Source organism: Acanthochromis polyacanthus, chromosome 10 (assembly GCF_021347895.1).
Source record: "Acanthochromis polyacanthus isolate Apoly-LR-REF ecotype Palm Island chromosome 10, KAUST_Apoly_ChrSc, whole genome shotgun sequence".
NCBI lineage: Eukaryota > Metazoa > Chordata > Actinopteri > Pomacentridae > Acanthochromis > Acanthochromis polyacanthus.
This window is the reverse complement of record NC_067122.1, coordinates 23,239,346-23,258,357: the sequence shown is the minus strand read 5'-3', so window position 1 is coordinate 23,258,357 and position 19,012 is coordinate 23,239,346. Positions and strand designations below refer to the sequence as shown.

Below are 19,012 nucleotides of genomic sequence, written 5' to 3'. Positions count from 1 at the left end.
TGCTGATCAAACAACAACAAAAAAGGCACAGCAAGAAGAGAGGAAAAGGGCAACAGCATGTGTTTGCATGCACGTGTTACAGAGAGACAAGTTGAACTTACTGAGTCTGGGTCGCTGATGGACACTTGCTCTGAAAAGCGCACTTTCGGCGGGTTTGTTCGCAGGCGGGCCTTTTTGGCTGCACTTATGAAGGCAGACTTAGGTGACTGAGGAAAAAAGAGAGAAAGGAACACTGAGGAAAAACTCAGCTTGAAAGATTCACCGTAAATGAAAGAAAAGCCCCTGTGACTGCCAGTGTTAAGGAGACGTGTGGTTGAGAGCCGGCGAATGCTCCTGCAATGCGACAACTGCAAAACTACAAACCTGCTTTCCCTATTAGGCTCACCTGTGAAAAGTTTTTAATGTTTAAAATTGTTGTGCTTGTTAGTCTGAGCATCACAAAGATGTTAACAACTTAGAGTCACGAACACATAGGCAAATCCCTGCAGAACTCCAATGAATTCAGAACTGTAGCTTCCAAATTATCAAATGGATCAAGTATATTTTCACATTCTTTTCTAGTCAGCTCATTAAATAATACAATTCTATTTTGTCTGTAGAAATTGAATGCATAAACACACAATCTTTATTTTTAAGTCTCCCATTGGTGTTTATGTGTTTACTTGAATTTGCTCTCAGGGGTTACCAGAAAAAGAAACTACTCTGCTGTGTGAAGCATGGCCATGAATGCCTAAATATGTAGCATAAGTGTGCACTGCTGGAACAGAGTACTCTACAGTGTTTCTATATGATTTAGAGTGAAAGAAAATGTGTTAGAACTGATGAGGAGTAGGAGAAATCCTGCGGAGAGGAACATAGAAGAGAGTGAGTGTCCCATTATACTACCTGATGGGGCTGCAGCACAGTGAGAACTATAGTGTCTTTGCAGCGTCTATGGAAAGACAACAGAGAGTGGAGTGGGTTAGATAATGTCACGGGCAGCATGGTATTTGGAGAGCTTCTCCAGTTTATATCTGCCATTTCCTTGCCGTTCTTCAGCTGCAAAAGGACTGACTCATACACAGGTTTGTGTTGATGTAACACATCACCAGCAAGAAGAAACAGTTTGTTCCTTTCGATCCACCCTCTTTACCCATGTCCTCTTTACCCCCCTGTGCTTCTGGGAACCCTCTCCTCCTCCTCCTCCCCCCTCCCCCCCTCCTGGGACAGTAAAGGATGTTACCTTACAAGGTCTATGACTCTCTCTCGGGGGGCGTCGCTCACCGTCTCCTCGTTAATGGCCAAGATCTGGTCTCCGGGAAGAAGCTTGCCAAAGGAGGGGCCGTCTGCAAAATCAGACACAAAAGGAATTTTATATTGAGCAAAATTGTTGATTCTACTTTAATTCACTCTCCCCGTGTTTTCCGTCTCTCCTAGTCACATACATGCACACTAACCAGCAGAGACGGAGCGTACAATAACAGGCTTCTGGCTGCCTGCAACGAAGCCAAAGCCTTGTGTTGGGTGGCGCTGGATGGTGACCTGTCGAGCTGAGGCAGGACTTAGGGTACCACTGTCCATACCATCCTGGCTCTCCTCTAACATTGCAGTGCTGTAGAGAACACAGGCATACAGTGAAAGGACAAACACCCACATGTTTTTTTTGTGTGTGTGTGCGTTTTAAAATAAGCAACTTGCAGTCTGTGCCAAGAAAATCTAGTAGCACTTTGTACCTGTCACATGCGTTCGTGTGTCCATCCTGGACCTTGGCCATCCCCTGAGAGGAGGGAGCAGCATGGGACGGGGTTGCACTGCAAAGGCTGCTCTCTGTTTCGCAGTCATTCACCTGCTCAATAGAACAGAGATGAGAGGGGATGTAAGCAAAGGAATCAAATACCCTGCTTTCAGTAAAAAATACAGAAAAATACTGTTTTGTAGTTTTCTTTTCTCATGTTGAGCTGATCTGAGCACATCCTGGAATGCTGCACCGCAGAAATAATAATCTTAAATGTGATGCTGAAAAAATCTAACATTCAAGATTACTATCCCAGACATCTTCGACGGCATACAAGTTGCATTTGACTCTATGTAGGGTCCTTTATTTTATAGAGAAATGCACAGGATGAAAGTAAAAATGTAGGCCTTGACATACAGGTGCTAGAAGTTACAGGCATTGGAGACGTGCTTTCAGAAAAGCTGCAATTATCACGGACCTGTAACATAACGCACACAGAGGATGTAACACATTAAGGTCTCTGAATCTGCCAGTTTCTGCCAGTGTGGACCAAAGTACTGCTGTGAACCGCACATGCTCTTTTACAGATGCCTGTGTGGGAGGCAGTGAAAGCAAGATTACTGAAAGACTGAGTGTGAGTGTGTATGTGGCATGTGGATTTCTGTGTTTGTGTCAGAAAAATGGAAATCATTGTGTTAGGAGTAAGAGAGCAAGAAATTTGCTCGTGTGATCTAAGACACTGATAATTGCTGATCAAAGGTGACACTCCTGGTCTTGGTGTTAATTCTGCACATGAGTTAAAACAGAAAAAGGCTATATAGGAGCATGCTCAGGATTATTATGCAAGGATACACTGTTGAGAGCAAATACCTTTCTCAGAGCCACAGGCAGAGAACAAACTGTCGGTAACAGGAGGCTCAGTCACATTTGTCAATAGTTCAAATTCATATTCCTGTCACTTATTGTTTCTGATAACAGTGGCTTATGGGGGAGCATGGCTCATTTACAATTCCAGTGATGCATTACTGATCTCTACCTTGAGTCACAGTATCAGATGAGGGTTGATGTTTCATAGATACACTTTATAGTGAGCTCAGTCCATGACTAAAAATCCATTACATTGCATGTGCTTTAAATTTCAATCATACTAATAATTTAAAAAGATTAGATTTGAATAAAAAATTTCTGTCTTCAGTATCCAGGCAAATTACAAAAGATCATTTATCTGTATCAAAGGTGCATAGCGGTGACAAATGATGCTGCAGCAGCTGGTTCTGCCTCTGAAAAGGATTACATGTTTTTGATTGAGAATGATTATTTTCTCCTTTGATTCTCCCAGTGGATTCTGACAGTGCACTTCTTTTCCAATTAATCCTTCTTCTCTCGTCCCCTCTAATGGCTCACTCTTTTCACCATCTGTCTTGTTCTCCAGTTTCTGGAAGGGCACCTATTTATTTGTTGGATCTTTAAGGATGTGCCTCTGACCGGCTTTTTGTCAGGTATGTGTGATTGCATCGTGTCATTGTAAATGTCACAAACACCTCAGCACCTCTTCTCCAGTGCATAAAAGCCAAGATTTGTGACCTGATCAAGCAGACAGTACGAGTATCCTTGCTGTGAATGGCCTACACTTGCACCCTGTCCACAGACCTTGTAGTTATTGTTGTCAGAAGCTTTGCAGCCTTTTTGTACGAATCCCAACCGAACAGAAACTGAAATAAAGCTAAAATTATTCATTGCCACTAACATCACCATAATACAAGTACAGTTAACTGACTCACAAACAGGGGAATAAGAGCTGCTCTGTCTGTTTTTCTTTGTCGATACCACACAGCAGTCTCAACATTAAATTCTTCACATAATTTAGAGGTTAGATTTGGCATTCTAAATAAGTGCAGAGAAGCAACTGAACAGAATGAAGAGCGATGAAGGTAGCCGGCGGACACAGAAGCTTACACGTCTGCAAAGATAAACAGCTATTCAGCAAAGGGGCCAACCTTTTACTGAGAGAAGACACCGAGGAATTCTGTCAAGAAATGATCCCCAAGGGCATCGGCAGGCCTGCCCGTTGCTATGACTACAGCTCTCAGTCGCTTGTTGAAGCTCGCGTAAATGGAGGGATAGTGGGTGGATAAGAATAGTGATGTGGCCGCTACATGGGAGAGAGGGCTAGCCAGACGCTCTCCGACCACCCTGCAGCCACTGCGGCCAGATGCCAAAGTTTCCTCGGGCACCAGAGGTCAGATCGTCACATACCTGCTCTGCTTCAGCGCTTCAGTCTAGCAGCTCACCAGGCCTCAGGGTGTGGGAAGAATGACCTTTTACTTATTTTCCTCTCAGGCCTGCATTCTAAGAGTTTCATCATTAGTTTTGAGGGACACTGCATTTCGTAATGCTCACTGGTTTTAGCACCAGGAGTCAAAATGTGGAACTCAGTGAGCCAGTGGATTAGTCTTGATCAACTTGCGAGCTGAACCAACCACTCAAGAAACAGCTACGGGTCTCACCTGCTCCATATCCGACCCAGATTCTCTTGCTGTTTTATAAACCAGTAAAAAGGTCTTAAAATTAACTCTAATAGCACCTGTTATTTGGGCCTATCTGCACCCTCTTTCTTGTCCTCATTAAAACAAAGCAGCAGAGTTTTATGTATTGTGGTTGACCTTCTGATTGGATGAGAGTGGGAAATGCTACAGTGCAGGAAGCTTGTCGGATGGAATTGTGAATTTAGTCTAAGCTGAATACCCGCAAAATAAAAAACAAACAAACTATTGAATAAATGTTCTTTGTTGCATATAACAAGTGAAGCACATTCAAAAATACTTTTTGTATTGAATAGCATTACTGAGAAAAGATTAAGAGTTCATAGCTCCTGTCGCTACAGTGGGAAACAGGATGGGCTCTGCCGAAAATCTACCATGAAAGAAGGCAAATTAGTTTAGTCTGAGAGCAGAGATGAAGGACATTGTGAATACAAATGGTAAAGGCTGAAAGCAGCAGTCCTGCTCAGGAGTATTAGACTTACAACTGGGAATCCTTGAGGAGACGGTAAATAAGTTGCCTTTTCTGTAGCTGTCCAATGTTCTGTGTGGCGTTTAGCATGCACTTACAGTCCCTGCTGCCAGCCAATGCATTTTCTTACTTCACTCAGCTGTCTCTTATTTTTGACTTTCTTTTCAATTTATTATGTCAGATTGTGAAGGGAAACTTGTCTATCCTTGAAGAAGAAGGAATCTACAGAAGCCCGGGCTACCAGAGGATGTTTTTTGTCTCAGATCATATGAGCATCACATAAGATGATTTATTCAAAATTGTAGAAACAGTTTGAGACCATAATCAGTTTGAGTCTTCAAAGTACATGCTTGAAGAGGGCAGAGCTGGTTGATATTAATTTCATATCATATTTCACAAACATGAAAAAAACACTGTAGGACATCTTGAGTTAGATGTTGAAACGTAATTGCCTTGCTTGCCGAATTATGCATTTATGAACACGACTGAATGCGTTTGTTCACCACAATTTATTATGTTTTATTGTTGAAAAATATGACAAACTGGGGCTTTGGTCCATTTGTATCCTATTTCACAAAAATGGCCACATTGTTAACACAGGACACTGAACTTGACAACATTGATGTATGCGTTTAGCGTAAATGAAAGCAACATTATTTGTGAATGTGCAACATGATCTAGACTTAATTAGTTCAGGGTTTTCCAACATGCTGTAGCTGCGGCCTATCCTTTTGGATGCTGCATCTCAAATGTTGATTCTTAATTATTATATTAATTATGGAATTAAAGAGTCCATTTCAGCAACAATGAGCATGGCACTTCCATGAGCCAACTCTGAATTATCTGGCTAGATACTGTTGGTGCTTGAGGAAGTTTCACTTATTTTACTGTTACGCTAATTGTTAATCTCATTGATTAACTGGTAAATGCCTGAATTATAAATTCGAATTTGAATCAGAGATGGAATCAACTTCAGAAACCTGGGACTTGTGCAGCACTAATTGGAAATTGAGGACAGTCATAAATGGCTGTATGTTATTGGATCACTGCCTAGAGAAGCCAGACAATAGGTGAGTACAATCACAGTGATTACTTATGACTGACGGACAGACAGAGCTTATATATCCTCTAGCTGACTAAATAATTCATGGCCAAAGAATGTTGGGTGCCAGCACTGGCATTTTTGACATTTAGTGTAATATTGGTTTGGTCCTTCAACAGGGTTAAGGGCTTAGGAATGAATTACTTCATCTCCTTATAGCAAGTGCTACTACAATTTATTATCAGAGATGGCTGTCATGTAGAAATGAGCATGTGTAGTGACTTACACACTCTCACACACATATTGAATTATCACACATGAACAATTCATTGCTCAAGACTGATCCTGAGGTGAGAATGCTCTCTTTCACGTTTTCTTAAACTCTGTTACAAATGACAGACGAAAACCTGCAGAACATGTCTCTAAATCTTAAAATCAATTTAAAAAAATGTAAGATCTTTTATGAAGTAAGCCTAGTATAATCACTCTTATTAAATTACTGATAACAGAGTGGAATAAATATTTACTTCCTTCCTGCAGAAAACAATTGTGAGAGAAAAAGTAACTTCTTAATGCAGCAATCTTTATAATGACCAGATACATCCTTAAACTTCTTTGTGCAACATTCAGAAACACTGGATGTCACTAAAGCCCCAGTGTCTCGGACCAAAACAAATGGCCACATCAGTCACGTCTCCTCGCTCCTTTTACTTTCATTTACAACCAGAAAGGCTGTGTACACTACAGCCAACAAAAATAGTTTGGCCTCAACTGTTTACCCACACTAGCACTGTAAAATACACCCACAACAAGTTATGGTCAACTCCAGTAATATTATCTTGACATGAGTGGAGAATGACAATAAGCAGAGGTCTGCTTTAAAACAACATTAACACCGAAATGAAAGGAGTTAACATAAATTAGGTAAAAAATTATGTCATTTAAAAAAATTCTTTGGATTTGTAGGGCGAGGGCTGACCGCTGGGCTATACTTTTGCTTTTCCAATGCATGGGTGGATGTCACTCTTTAACTGTTGTTTGAAAGTGCATGGAAAGCCAACAGTTTCAATGGGAGAGACACACATGTACTGACATACCTGTGTTGCAGGGCATGCTGCTGAAACATAGAACAGAGAAGCACTGATTGTAAAGCTCACAGGGAAAGTGTGACTTCATTCCCTGTTAAGATGCCTGTTTTCCATTATATCTTTACATAGTTTGCTGCTACATAATATTCTACTTATGTTTATAGTATTGCATATTACATCTTTCACCGTATCTTTATGAGAGAGAGACAGAAAACATGGGTAGAAGAGTGGGGGAATGACATGCAGTAATGTGTCATGAGCTGAATTTGAACTCAGGACCACTACGTCAGGGACTATAGCCCCTGTTCATGGGTTGCCTGCCCAGCCAGCTGAGCTATCTCTGTGCACATCTTTCACCATGTTTAATTGTTGCAGTAACAACTAGCCGGCAGAATGAAGATCCATCATCGATACACCGCTGTATCCTCATTAGGGTCATGGGGGGTGCTGGAGTCTATCCCAGCTGACTCGGGCGAAGGCAGGGGACACCCTGCACAGGTCACCAGTCTGTCGCAGGGCTACATATACAGACAAACAATCACACTCAAATTCACAACTACGGACAATTGAGAGTAACCAATTAACCTCAGCATATTTTTGGACTGTGGGAGGAAGCCGGAGTACCCGGAGAAAACCCACGCATGCACAGGGAGAACATGCAAACTCCATGCAGAAAGATCCCACGCCCAGGCTGGGACTTGAACCGGGGAACTTCTTGCTGCAAGGCGAAAGTGCTGACCACTACTCCACTGTGCAGCCCAGTATGAAGATTATTGATCTTATTGCAGTTGTTGCTATGTCTAATTTTTTGTACACATGTATTTAAAGTCATGTTGCACACTTCACATCCAATCACTGAGAAAGCCTCTGTCAGCCCAAAGAGCTGGCTGCCAACATTTTGTATCAAATGTAGCAAATCCTTGATTCTGGAGAAATCCTGTTAGGATTATGAAAGAGGCGACACAATAATCTCCCCAGTGTACTGTGAAATGAGCCTTCCCAGACAAAGATACTTTGCCTGTCACATGTTTGGCCTCTAGAAAGCTGCAAATATGAAAGTCATTCTGGCAGTGTGGTAGCCACCGTCTTCAATCTGTTTTCAGTCGCAGGCTCTGATAAAACTTCTGCTTAATATGTTTGCTGTTTTTTGAAAGGATTTGACTCGTTGTGATAGACAGGCCTTTGCACTGAGAGAGCCAATCAAATGAAGCTATCGGCAACGAGCCTAATCCTTTCTGTCAATGCGAGCTGCCCCAGCCAGACCCGCAGAAATCCCACAGGACAACACAATCAGTTCACTCTGAGGGGAAAGTGAAGGCTAATATATGAAAGTTTGTCCTGGGCATCCTTTTCTGATAAACTTTTCATTGTGTATTTTATCTGCAGGCTTGGATCATTTAAAATCCGAGGCAGTCGTCTGACTAAAAAGCAGCTCACATTGCGTTTTCATCTTTATCTCAAAAGTCCCTTCCCTCCTGTCCTTCATCACAATGACATGGCTTCATTCAGTCTGTCAGAAATAGCTATTAACTTTATCCTATAATTCCCATACACATGTTTTGTATTCACAGCAACAATAACCTAAAGCTTCTCTCGCTGTATCTCATATCTGTCCCGCTTTTTCCCATTTTGTCTCACTATTGCAGGTAATTTTTTTCAGAATACGACTTTTATCCCCGCTGCCAGGTAAACAATAAAAATTCAGTCTCTGTAAGCCTCACTTGACATGCTGTCCACATAATTCCTGTCCAAGATAGAGTCGAAAAGATCTGTGCCGCTGCAGGACTCATCTCCCTGCCTGTCTCTGGGTGTGTTCACCTGAATAGCATCACTGCATCCTTTCTTCCAGGTAAACAAAAACACTCCCAAGTTGTGGCAGATGGTGCACATTTATCAAACTAATGCTGGCTGCTTTTTCACTTTCACTTCCTGAAGCTGTTGTCCACTAATTGGCTCTTTGGGGTGTAATTATTTGCATTGAGGATGTCCACTGAATGCTTACAAATAGATGTTCGTGACTTGTGTCTTTCCAACAGTTGCCCACTTTTTGATGTCCACTTTCCAATTTCGGACCTGTGGATCTAAAAGCTCGCTGACATTAACTACCTAATGTTGTGCTACAGTCACACAGATTTATAAGTGTATACATGGCTTTTGTACAATATGTGCCCATGATGCGTAAATGTCTCAATTGTGGGTTTCTGAGGAATTTCTATACCGCTGTTTTTCAACCTTGGGTGATTCTGGCTCTACTCTTTTGAGTTGACATTGAATGAATGACAGTGGAGCAGCACAGCTAATTTGAAAGAAAATAAACCATGACTTTGAAAGAAGACATAAAGCGAATGAATGGACTTTAAAATTGGTGTTGGAGTGATGTTATTATGTGAAGCATAATATTATGTTTATTTCTACAGTGATCAACAAATGACACAGGACATGTCTCCCAATGATCAGAGTGAGTTGTAGCACAAAAAAATTATAGTTACGATTTAGACCGCATGAAAGGTAGTTAGAAGTAAAGCAAATAAAGCTAAAATGGCTAAATGTAATGCATACAAGTTTGAAACATTCTGCTTTCTCCTATTTCCCCCCACAGCTGAATCAATCCTAACAAGATAATACTGTAAAAGACTAAAAGCCTAAACAATATAGTAAAGCACAATATAAATACAGCCCATCTACCATTTACCAACGACAATGCAAGGATCATTGTTTTTCTTTTTAAAAAAAAAGCAAATTACTGAAAGTATCTGCTTTTATATAATGAATGGTTTTTAAGACATCGATTTTGAAAATGTTTGGAACATGACTGATAGTGTTGGTTAAAGACTACTTAAGGTCTGACAGGACAGTGGGGAAGAAGATTTGGAGATATCGGGGCTTTTTCACAGTGGAGCTGTGGAAGATACAGCACACCAATTTGCCTTCCTTTCCAAATGTTTTAATGTTCTGGGGTTTTGGTGTCTTTTTTTGTGATTCATTCCTGTGTGTTTTCAATTTTCCATTCCTATATCTCTGTCTATGTGTAGGTTTCACTTCCTGCTTTATTCTGAAAATGCCTTTCCTCAGGTGTCACTTGTGTTTTTACTTCTGTTCTTTGTTCCTCTTTCCCTCTTTTGTTTGACCTGATCAGTTTCACCTGTGTCTTGTCCTCCTAATCAGGTCTTTTGATTCCTCTGGATTAGCTCATTTAATCTTGCATATATTTCATCCTGGATTACCCGCCCGTCTTCATTCATTCACCTTTGCCACTCCTGTAAGTTTCTTCATTACTCTTTGTCTGCTTTTGTCACAGCGTGCCAGCACAGTCTGCATCTGCACTTGGGTCTCTTTCTGTTCATCCCTGACAAAATTCCATTAAGCCACAACTGAAGTCATGGGACACAAACATCCTTCTAGAAACAGTTTTCAGTGAAAGCTGTAACTTTGTTAAGACACTGCCATCCTGTCATTGCTACCTGAAATGAACTCCCTCCACATCTCTGCCTCCTCCTCACTGAGTCACTGTTTTTGTTAGCGCCTCGACCAAGACAAATGAAGATAAATGATAGTGGACAGGCTTTATCATACTGTGTCTTATAGTGTTATCTGAGCAGTATAAACATATGTATCTACCCAGGTCACACATCAATGATTAATTCCCATGTGCTTCTAGTAGTATGCACTTCAGCCTCTCTCTGTTTTATTTATTTTGTCAAAAGGCTACCAATCTTTGTCTTTTCTGCATGCCTTTTGATGTACAAAAAACTCATGACACCTTGGCATGCTGTGAATGACAAGGTTTGTTTGTATCAGCATCAATTATGTCTACAAGTGCAGAGTAAGCCTAAGAACATAAAGAGGTCATGCAGGTATCAGATGAGTTAGAAAAACAAGATTCTCAATGACAAACCCAGGGGCAAAAAATTCTATTTGGCACACCCTGATGCATAAGTATAATAAAAAAAGCAGCATCTGCCTGGCCTCATGTTTGAAGGGTTCTTGGTTCCACTTGACTGGACTTAGCTGACCTGTTGGCTTTGGGCTTAGCTGTTCTTCTGACTCACTCCTACATTTTTAATGTGATCATTCCACCACATGACCTTCACCACAACATGGAAATTAATATCCAACTTTCCAGAGTGCACAGTTTTGCAGACCAGCTTAACCCCACAACCCCACTGCTAAAGAGCAGCGATTTGCTGGTGCCAGCCAAGATTTTCACTGTTACAGGACCAAAGTTTAAGTTGTCATCACTCTGCTCTTTCTCTGAGTGTTTCATTTTGCTCTTTTACCTGCTGGGTACCAATCTGTCTCTGTAGTGTGTCTCTGTAACCTTATTGCTCTCTGTGCAAGGCTGTAAAGGATGTGGGTGGATTTATATTATTATTGTTCCATTGTAATCAAAGAATCATTATGTTGTGATCTTGACTTAGCATACCTTATTTTGGTATGATGACAGAAAAAATCTGAAACAAGTTGGTGATAGAAAACAAATCTGCAACTAGTGTGGTAATTGTTCAATGTTTTCAGTCATTCAAAAAGCAAAAATTGCAGCTTTATTTTACAGTACAACATTTTTCTGTAGTAAGTACAGCATTATTCCGCCTTTTTGTGGTTGTGTTTGAGTACTAGCAGCACTTAAGGATAAGGTCAGGAAAAAGATCATGGTCTACATTTAACAAAAAACAAGACCTTTCTTGGACTTTGACTAAAGATTAACTCCAGTGTGTGGTGTTAGAAGTCAAGAGCTTTGTGCATCACCTCCCAGCCACCTCCTAAATCCCATGAGGCCATAAATGTGGTGCTTTTTTTTGTCTGTGTAGATTCTCAGTCATCCAGGTCATGGTAATCGTAGGAGCTTCAGTAGAAATCAGCCGGACTTTTCTTGTTGGTTCTTGCAGACGTTTTACCTTCATCCAAGAGGCTTCTTCAGTTCTAACTGACTAATGGAGTTACACAATTTATAGCCACTTCAGGTCACACAGCTAATGGGCTATTAAGGACCCAGGACTCACATGCCTCAAGGTGTGAATTGATGTCTAACCAGGGGGTCCACCAACAACAGCAGCAATCATGGTGATGGGGCATGCCAAGTTACACAACAAGGGATGTGAATCTGCCAAGTCAGGAGTGACTCAAGACGTTAACGATGGAAAACCTTTTTGGGGAGTGACCTTATCGCTGCGTAAAGTGGTCTTGCAAACACGGTACATTTTAACATAACACAGCCACTGTATGCACAACACTGGAAAAGGACTAGTTGTATAGAAACAAACTGAATTATTTTTTCCAGAAAACATTAAACAAATAATTGGCAGATGAAGTTAATGGCACTGAAATTTACACCAACAGACAGTTAGTTACCTGAACTTGTTTTTGGACTGTGGGAGGACAACACCCACGCATGCACAGGTAGAACATACAAACTCCATACAGAAAGATCCTGGGAAGCGGGGAGGTGAACCAGGGATCTTCTAGCTGCAAGGTGAAAGTGCTAACCATGAAGCCACTGTGCAGCCCAGGGAACAATCACTATGTTCTAAATAGAACTGAAACAGGAAGGCAGCAATAAATTTATTGCTAATTAATTTGCATACATTTAAATTGTCTTTTTAAAAATATTTTTTCTTTCTTTGGGTTTGTCAGTATTGACCATTTGTTTGTTTTCTCCATGTATTTGACCAACACGTCTTTGGGTGTTAGAGTGAGTCTGACATTTAAATAGGTTAGTGTGAGCTCAGAACAATTGTAATTGCCAACTTTCAGTATTTTGTTTCACTTTTGTATACAAAATGACTAATTACCTATTCAAGAAAATAACTACCAGATTAATTAATTATGTAAATAATTCTTAGCTACAGCCATGGACCTTATTAGTTTGCATTGTAGCACAATGCCTTTTATTTACTCTATTGTTTACCCCAGGTATAGTTCCTGAATGCAGAGAGTTTCTAAAATAAATGCATTTAGAATTAACAATTGAGCTGCAACAGCTTTTGGAATACTGTGTCTGACAGCACCTGAGTCAGTTAAAACATACCTTTGCAGTAAAAACCACCACTGAGCTGAGCTCTTTTACGCAGACACACAAACGTTTATGGTACGCCGAGAAAGGGCAGTGAGCCGAGATGGATCAGCATGGTAGTTAAGAGCCGGTCTGTCGCAGAGGAGAGATGGGAGGCAGAGGTTAGCCAAACAGATGTTCGGCTTTGACAGTTTCTGTGGGTCGCTGAGCAGGATCTTCCTTGATAAAGGGCGGACGAGGTTAAGAAATGCACCTCATCCATGTAATAGCTTGTTACGACTTTCTTTTACTTCCCTGGCCATAAATAAAAGGTTTATAGAGGGCAAGGGGCAGACTTTAATGTGGGACACTGTGGTGCTATTCATGTGGTCATGTGTGACTCCTGCCATAAATATTAAGGAAGACATGACTGCTCTAGCTAATGAAAGCCGAAAACAATGTAGGCTTTTTTTTTTTTTTTTTTTTTTTTGCTATTATCATCATCTGCACTGGACTCTACTACGTATATAATATTCAGTCATCTTCCCAGCTTTTGAATACATTACCTTAGCCACTATAAAACTGTCTGACACTGAAATAGACCATTTGTTGTTGTTGTTATTATTATTACTGGTCATCCATCTACCTATTTAACATAAAACTTAGGCTTTAGCATGTCTTTTTTTGTGGCTGCGAGCGTTTTACATACCTGTGATACACTACTGAATGCTATAATCCCTGTACAGTATGAGCCGAATTTAATTTCCTGCAGAAAGGAAAGGCTTGGGGAGATGGAACCAGCCAAGTGCAGAGCTGCATCTCCATAACACTAAGGTTTGGTGAGCATAGAGCCAATCTCTTTAACCTTCTGTTTGAATCTACTTTTATGAAAGTGCACACCCACTGGTTTGCTGAGAGCCAATTTCTTGCAGTATATATGAGAGGCAGTAATAAAAAGAAATGCCTCAACATTTTTACAAGTAGTCAAATAAAAAAAAAAAATATATATATATATATATATATATGTGAAATAATGCAAATTATGCAGAATTACTGAAAAAATAAGTTAAATAATATCATTGCACACTGAGCCCTCTCTGCTCTACATTTTCACCGCAACAGTTCTGTTTAGTGCGTTTAACTGTCTCACTATATTGTGTCGGTGTGAAAGAGCAGCAGTGGAGAACTAGCTTTAAAAGTAAATGAAGTTGCAAAGCACTAAAAGGTAAAACAAAAATAAATCAAATGAAACACGTGCACAGAAGGAAAGAGTGAAGAATAATTCCTAAGTAAAAAAGCAATACAGAGAAGCGATCAGCCGTCATATTCCAATAAGATTCTTTAGATAGGGAGTGGCTGCAGTTTCCCTGGCTGGTTATTCTGAATCTATGTTCTTAGGCTGGGGAAGTTCCACTTGACTACTTTTGATTCATCATTCAGGAGCTGAAAGGCGAAAACATGCACGCGTAGCATTATTCTCTTCTCAAAGTTTACCAAGCCGCCTGTTCAGGACTCTAAATCTGTTCTGTACAGACTGCGTGTCTGCTTCGGTTTTCATTCCTGATCTATTTCCTGTTATTTACCCAACCTAACCTTTCAAGACATATAAATACTGTAAATAAGACAGCAGGCTTAAGTGTTAGCAGTGAAACCAAGCTACAACAAAAGGCTAATACTCCTGACCTTTGCAAAATCAATTCCAGACTTCTTCCTGTTTTTTTTTGTTGTTGTTTAGTTTTTTCAGAGGGCTATAAATGAGACCATTAGCTAACAGTTGGCTTTGACTGTAACTCAGGTCCTGCAGCATGTAGCCAGTTACAGCATCCAGTTGCCCACAGCTGAAAACTGAGAGGCAGAGTGGCTGTGACAGCAGCAGAGCGGCTCTGTCTCTTTGCTGTCACCCTTCAGTGAAGCACACAGTTCTCAGCAGCTCGGCTGACAGCGAAACGACACAGAGAGACACTCATTCTTTACGAAATACAGCATGGCTGCCTCCCCCCCTTCCTCCGCCTCCTCCCATCGCTGCCACCCATGAGATATCACCCCCACGGCCCTCCCGACTCCACCCTCTTGTGACTACCAATAAACTGGTCCTCTCTCTTCACTCTGCAGTGTGCAGCTCATTTCCCATACGCTCGGCGGCTTCTATATTTGTGCTTGTATTCATTTCAAAGTGTAAACAAATCTTAGACACACTTCCACAAACCCGCTCTCTGTAATTCATGCAGCCTGATTAACTGCTTAAAAAGTGGTGTTACCAGCTCCTCTGTTCATTTCCGCACAGCAACATAAGAAGCCAAATAGAATATATTAATTAGCTTGCCTGTAACAACGGTTCGTACTGTGTCTTTCAATTACATGTAAGAATAACAAGATGTGGGCACACCACTGCAACACCTCCGTAATCACAATATCCAGTTTGACCTCTCTCACATTGCTCAGTGAGGTGCATCTTTGTTGTTTCCAGCAGCTTTTTAGCCAGAGAGTGGTTGCGTTTATTGACGTAATGATGTGATTCCACCTGTTCTGAAGATTATACATCACTTAGTAAAACGATAAATTTGCTCATTTAACCTCGAGGGTTGGTTTTCTCTGCCAGAAGGCTCAGGTACAGACAACAGCAAGAGACTGATTTGTAACCCAGCCTCCCTGCTGTGTGGCTCTGTCTGAACTCTGGGCGTCTGTAACAGTTGTCTCTCTTCGTCCCCCCCCCCCTTCTGTCTCTCACCACTGACTTATCTAGTGCTGGTATGTTTTAGTGGGTGTGCAGAGAATACCAAGTGACTGCACCATCAGGGTGTGTAATTATGTGGCCTGCTGTGCCGCTGTGCTCCTGCTGCCTGCTCACTTGGGTTCATCTAGGCCTCACTCCTCTCCTGCTTCAAGCTTTGGCAGAAGTCCAGCGGCTGTTGCTTAGCTTTTGTTTTCTCTGACATTTCAGATTTTTCAATCTATCAAACAATTGGCACAAATGGTGTTTTATATATCGTGGTATGCTCCGGCAATAATATTCGGACATACATCGTCTTCATAATGCACCATAACTTCATGGCTGCATATATTCAATTCAGCTCAATTCAGTTTTATATACAGTATGTGGTGCTGATTCAATATAGAAGTCACATTACATTGTAAGGTCAAGACCCTACAATATTATCTCGTAGTGAAAAATGCAAAGAACTGCTTTTTTTCCACAGGAAGAAACTTTCAACAGAACCAGGCTCTGAGAGGGCAGCTATTTTCATTGACCTTCTACAGTAAAAACTCCAGCAGTATTCCACTTCAATGCATATTTTAATGCAACTTCGAATTGCAATATACAAAACGTGTGCAATCTATTTGGTAGCTCTGTCAAGCCAGTAGCTATCTGCCACATCTTAGCAGTGAATACCTGTTCATTTTTCCCTTTAAGCTGAAATACAGTCTGCAGGCTATCTACTACCAACTCAGATTTATTTGTTTTTTGTTAAAGCAGCCGTACCAGTTATGTTTCCGTCACAGACCTGCAGTTAATGTTTGTATTTTTGTTAACTGCAGTCTTTCCTGAACCCTAAGTATTTTCATTGGTCAACCTTCAGCCATAAATCCATAACCATAATCACAACCTTTGCCTAATCAGTGGTTTTGTCAGAATTGCCTAATGGGGTGATTTCAAAATCCACGTTGGTGCATTTTAATTCGCTTTCTCCTTCGACATCTTTAAGTTAAGGTTTAAGTTACCCAAAGCAGCTGGATAACATCAGTGATAGATTGTGTTCTTGGTTCAAGAATCAACATCTTTGACATGAAGCAAAATGTATTAATGTTTTCAGAATTTCATTTATTTTCCAGTGATTAAAGAACATAATGTGAATTTTCACCCGAAAAGCACGAACACGACATTGACCAGAATGATTCCATTATTTTCCAGTGCATAACACTGCTGATCACGGTGTGTGTCCAATGGTATTCTGGCATTTAGAGGAATTTACGATGTATGTAATTTTTCTTTAGAGGATATCTGTGAAAAGGTTAACTGTGCTGTGTTATTTTTAGTACTGGTGATTATACTGGGACTCGAGTAAAAGGTTACGAACATGGCACAACATATTAGAGGACATGGGAAAGTTAATACAGTTTTTGGTGTGCATTGCACATCCCAATTTATTCTGTACTGTAGTGTACTTTGCAGCTTTATGGGCTTTCTGTATTTTAACACCTTATCAATGAACAGAATCCAGGCAATAGTTCTTCCATAACATTTTTTCCCCAATGCAAATTACTTTAATTCATTTGAATAGGAATTAATTTAGAAGACTGGGGTCAGGTGACCTCTAACATCATTTAAGGAGCTAAGTGATGCTTTTATAGTTGCAGCCAGACAAAAATTATATTATAGTGAAACTGTACAAAAACACCCATGAAAATGCAAAAAATAAATACATAAGTGAATAAAAATAATCAGAATTTGAAGCAATTGGGAGCTCCTCTCCAATCTCTGCTGACATGGTGAGAATAGATCTTTGTCATGCTCCTACATACGTCATGTGACTTGCCTGAATATTATTCTGTAACCAAGAAGATACATCTGAAGGGGTTTATTTGAATTAAAGTGATCAGCAGTATAGAAAAATTCTCAGCTTTTATATTCTATAGTTTCTAACACATGCTAAACTTTAATTAACGCCATCCAACATCAAACCTGTCTATAGAAGCATAATCTCATTTTCACTTCAACCCAGTTTTTTTTCTTCAATTTATTTCCACTGATAAAGCCTTCACATATAAGTATGCCAACTCCTGCTCAAGTCGGACAAAACAAGAAGACAAACACTGAGCCGTCAAAGCTGCTTAATGAAGAAGATTGTATCTACTCTGGAAGATTTTAATCTTTTGTCTTTGATTTGGAAAGATGGTCCAGGGACTCTGTGACTCTCCGTAATATGCTGTCTCTCTCTCACCCTCAGTGTGGAGGAAATGAATGTATGCTTGACTGCTCGTAGTGCTTTAATCCATTTAATGCACCCTGGGCAAAGGAGAGGAGAGAGGAATATGTAGCTTGCTGTGGTGCACACATCTAAAAGAGCTTGACTATTGCATTGAAGCAGAACCGCTGACTGCATGCAGTTCGTGTTGCGGTTGTCATTGTCATGTGTAATTCAGTTGCAAGCATTAGTCGGGGTGTTCAATATTTGAAAAAAAAAAAGGTTCCTTCATATCGTACAAAGAATAAATAAGCAGGCTCGGTGAATTTTTTTTTTTTTTTTAGTGCTAAGCTACTGCTGTCAGTCAACATGACGCTGTCCTGCTGGAGCCATGATATATCGAGCATTTCACCATTAAATATCTGCTTATTGTTTTCAAAATGGCACAGTCTCCAGAGCAGTTTTTCCCCGCTGATACTGACTTTAGAGGCATTCAGTCAGAACAATTAATAGAGAAGGTGCAGCTTTTAGAAGACAGAATCTTCTATCGTTTCCTTTAGACTTGTATAAATCCAGCCACACACTCAGCTCCTCAAGTCCTTCAAGCTCTAAACTCTGAATTCATTTCATTGAGGGTACATGGTGGAAAGTCCACCTGTGGAAGGATGTTTATTTCAGTGATAAAGTGTAGGTGGCCCATGGAGTGATGGTTCCGCCATGATTTGTGATGAATCAGACTGCAACTGTGCTCTTTTATCCTTGTTAATGGGGTGCAATCAATAAGGTAGCTCTGTATCAGCAACCACAGAGTGATAACTGAGTATGAGGGGGGGAGGAACCACATGGCAATCGATGTGAATGTGGAGATAATCAACAAGATTGCAGGTAATGCTCTGGGTGGTCTGTCATACCGAGCCTTTTGCAGGACCATTTGAAGGGATCAATCCCTGTTATGTAACCAGTACTACACTACACCTCCAGTGCATTTGGGAACACTTGTGTGACGATGGTAAAGGCGAGAATAGGAGAAAGATGAGTCTATTTGTGTCACAGATAACAAGCATAGCCTCTTTTGTGTAAGCCTGTCACTTTGTAGTAAGTTAGCTGTTCTTTGACTCTAATATCATTTTCCCTTCGTACTTCTTTGTCTACAGGCTCTGAAACATAGTATTTTCTTCAAAAACAAAAGCGGAAATGTTCATAAAGAATGGTAGAACATTTGTATAATGACATCCAACATTTTATAGAGTATTTTACCTTGCT

At 40.5% G+C, this 19,012-nt stretch overlaps 1 protein-coding gene across 7 annotated transcripts in view; it reads right to left on the bottom strand.

The window, feature by feature from the left end:
- The window catches only part of frmpd3 (FERM and PDZ domain containing 3), an 88,237-nt gene that overhangs the window by 13,171 nt on the left and 56,054 nt on the right, over positions 1 to 19,012 (bottom strand). For 5 of the 7 annotated variants that reach the window (XM_051954594.1, XM_051954595.1, XM_051954593.1 and 2 more), the window contains exons 3-7: positions 1,713 to 1,825; positions 1,437 to 1,591; positions 1,223 to 1,325; positions 886 to 931; positions 102 to 206 (exon numbers count right to left, since the gene is read on the bottom strand). In XM_051954594.1, coding sequence (XP_051810554.1) covers positions 102 to 206; positions 886 to 931; positions 1,223 to 1,325; positions 1,437 to 1,591; positions 1,713 to 1,753 — 450 coding nt within the window. In that variant the 5' untranslated portion in view covers positions 1,754 to 1,825. Of the gene's footprint in view, positions 1 to 101; positions 207 to 885; positions 932 to 1,222; positions 1,326 to 1,436; positions 1,592 to 1,712; positions 1,826 to 19,012 lie in introns of those variants that run through there. The other 2 variants (XM_022192137.2, XM_051954591.1) reach the window with 2 other exon arrangements.